We start from the raw sequence: 2,088 nt of genomic DNA, 5'->3' as shown, positions 1-2,088 counted from the left end.
GACATGAGGTGACTGCCCCATGTGCTCCCCACTTATACGGACCAGGCTGCCCCACATGCAAATTTCTCTGCAGGCTCCAGGGTAAAACCCTCCTTGGGCTGTGAACTCACAGCTCTCTCCTCACACAGGGCTGAGTCTCTGGGGAAGGCAGAGCTGTGCTCTAGAAGATGAGGCTGCTGGGTCTTCTCCTGTGCCTGATGACAGCCCCCCAAGGTGAGAGTCTCAGATGTTAGACATGGGTCTCTGGGGTGGCTGTGACTGCACATGAGTGACAGACTGATTCTCCTTGTCCCCAGGTGTTCTGTCCCAGGTGCAGCTGCAGGAGTCGGGCCCAGGACTGGTGAAGCCCTCGCAGAGCCTGTCCCTCACCTGCACTGTCTCTGGTTACTCCATCACCAGTGGTTACAGCTGGAACTGGATCCGGCAGCTCCCGGGGAAGGGGCTGGAGTGGATCGGGTACATCTGTTCTGGTGGGGGCACATACTACAGCCCGTCCCTCAAGAGCCGCACCTCCATCACCAGAGACACGTCCAAGAACCAGTTCTCCCTGCAGCTGAACACTGTGACCTCCGAGGACACGGCCGTGTATTACTGTGCGAGACACACAGTGAGGAGAAGTCCGTGTGAGCCCAGACACAAACCTCCCTGAGGGGACAGGAGGGGCTGGGCTTCAGGGGGCGCTCGGAACACCAGGGGGCGCTCAGGACACACTGAGCACAGGGACCAGCCCCAGGAGCTTGTGAAGACCTGGGTGGGGAAGGGATTTCCTTTGGGAACAGAGGTTTCCTGTAAAACTTCTCAGCTGCCCCCAGGGACAAGTCTTGAATCATTTTTCTTACTCTTATGTCTCCTATTCTCAGAAGTCAATAAACAAAGAGGAAACACTGTTCAGAATGACATGTCACCAGTGATAGGGACCCTTCCTTCACCAAATTCCTGTTTGTTTTGTTGTTATTTCTTGAGAAAGAGACCATCCTGAGGACTCTCATCTTCCCTGTGGTTGGGAAACATTTCCCACAGAGAGACCCCAGCACAGTCCCGGCCCCTGTGTGCTGAGCTCAGGCTCTCTGCTCCCCACATGCCCACGGGGTCCCCACATGGCCCTTTCCTTCCCACAGGCACACGTGGCCCCACGGGATTATGTTCAGCCCCCAGGACCTCTACCCCCCATGGTCTCCGTCCTCCCTACAGCATCACAACATTAACCTCTCGGTCCTCATTTACTCAAGTGTATGTTTCAAACCACCCTAACATCACCTTCTGTCACCTACTGTCCTAATTCTCACTAAATCCATCCTAGACCCTGAGCTCCATGGGGCTGGAGCTCTGCACACACTGCCAGCTCCCCCACAGTATCCGTCACAGAAGGGAGGTCCAGTACATACGTGGGCATTCACATGCCCCCACGTCATCTCCTAATTCATCTAACATGTGTGTCCATCTGTGGATACCCCAGGGCGTCTAACTGGGTATGATGGGGACCTGCTGAGCCCACGTGTCATGAAAACATATGAATCACAGTGACACAAGCACTATTGCAGGACAGGCCTGTATCAGGTGGGGGCATAGCTGGCTGCTGACCCCTGTGACTCTAACAATGCAGAAGCCTGAGGATACAGGTCATCCTGATGGAACCTCCTGAACAGAGCACCATGGTGGACACCTCATGGGTGGCTGTGGTGACACAAAGGACAGGGAACAAAGTGGATGCTGGTGACTCCTCATGTCTCAGTGATCAGCCCATATGTAGAGTCAGACATTTGTGAGCTAAAGGTCTGGGAAAGACATGAAGCAGGACTGAGAGGGGTCCCAAAACTGGAGGTATGTTAAGAAGATAAATTTAAGATATAGAAAGGCACATGAGTTGGGTGTATTTAAGCTGGATAAAAAATAAAGGATAACTGAGTATTACTCTCAGTACAAACACTTAATATATTCTTTTCCGACTTGGTTAAATATTTACTCACTCTCTCTAAAGCATCCATTTGGCTGTACCCTCAAAGAGCTAACCACCAACAATTGCACTATTGTATCAAGCAGAATATATCTCATTTTTGTGACTAGAAAGGGGTGTAAGTGCTGCAAGGT

General features: G+C 52.2%; 1 gene segment (V, D, J or C); it reads left to right on the top strand.

Moving 5' to 3' along the window:
* The first annotated feature begins 121 nt into the window (after positions 1 to 121).
* LOC109378626 (Ig heavy chain V region 1B43-like) lies at positions 122 to 869 on the top strand. The segment is given in 2 exon segments: positions 122 to 213; positions 297 to 869. Coding segments are annotated over 2 exon segments (399 nt in total).
* The last annotated feature ends 1,219 nt before the right edge of the window (positions 870 to 2,088 follow it).

This window comes from Hipposideros armiger, unplaced genomic scaffold (genome assembly GCF_001890085.2).
Source record: "Hipposideros armiger isolate ML-2016 unplaced genomic scaffold, ASM189008v1 scaffold_2295, whole genome shotgun sequence".
NCBI classification, from domain to species: Eukaryota; Metazoa; Chordata; class Mammalia; order Chiroptera; family Hipposideridae; genus Hipposideros; species Hipposideros armiger.
This window is presented reverse-complemented; position numbering and strand designations above follow the sequence as displayed.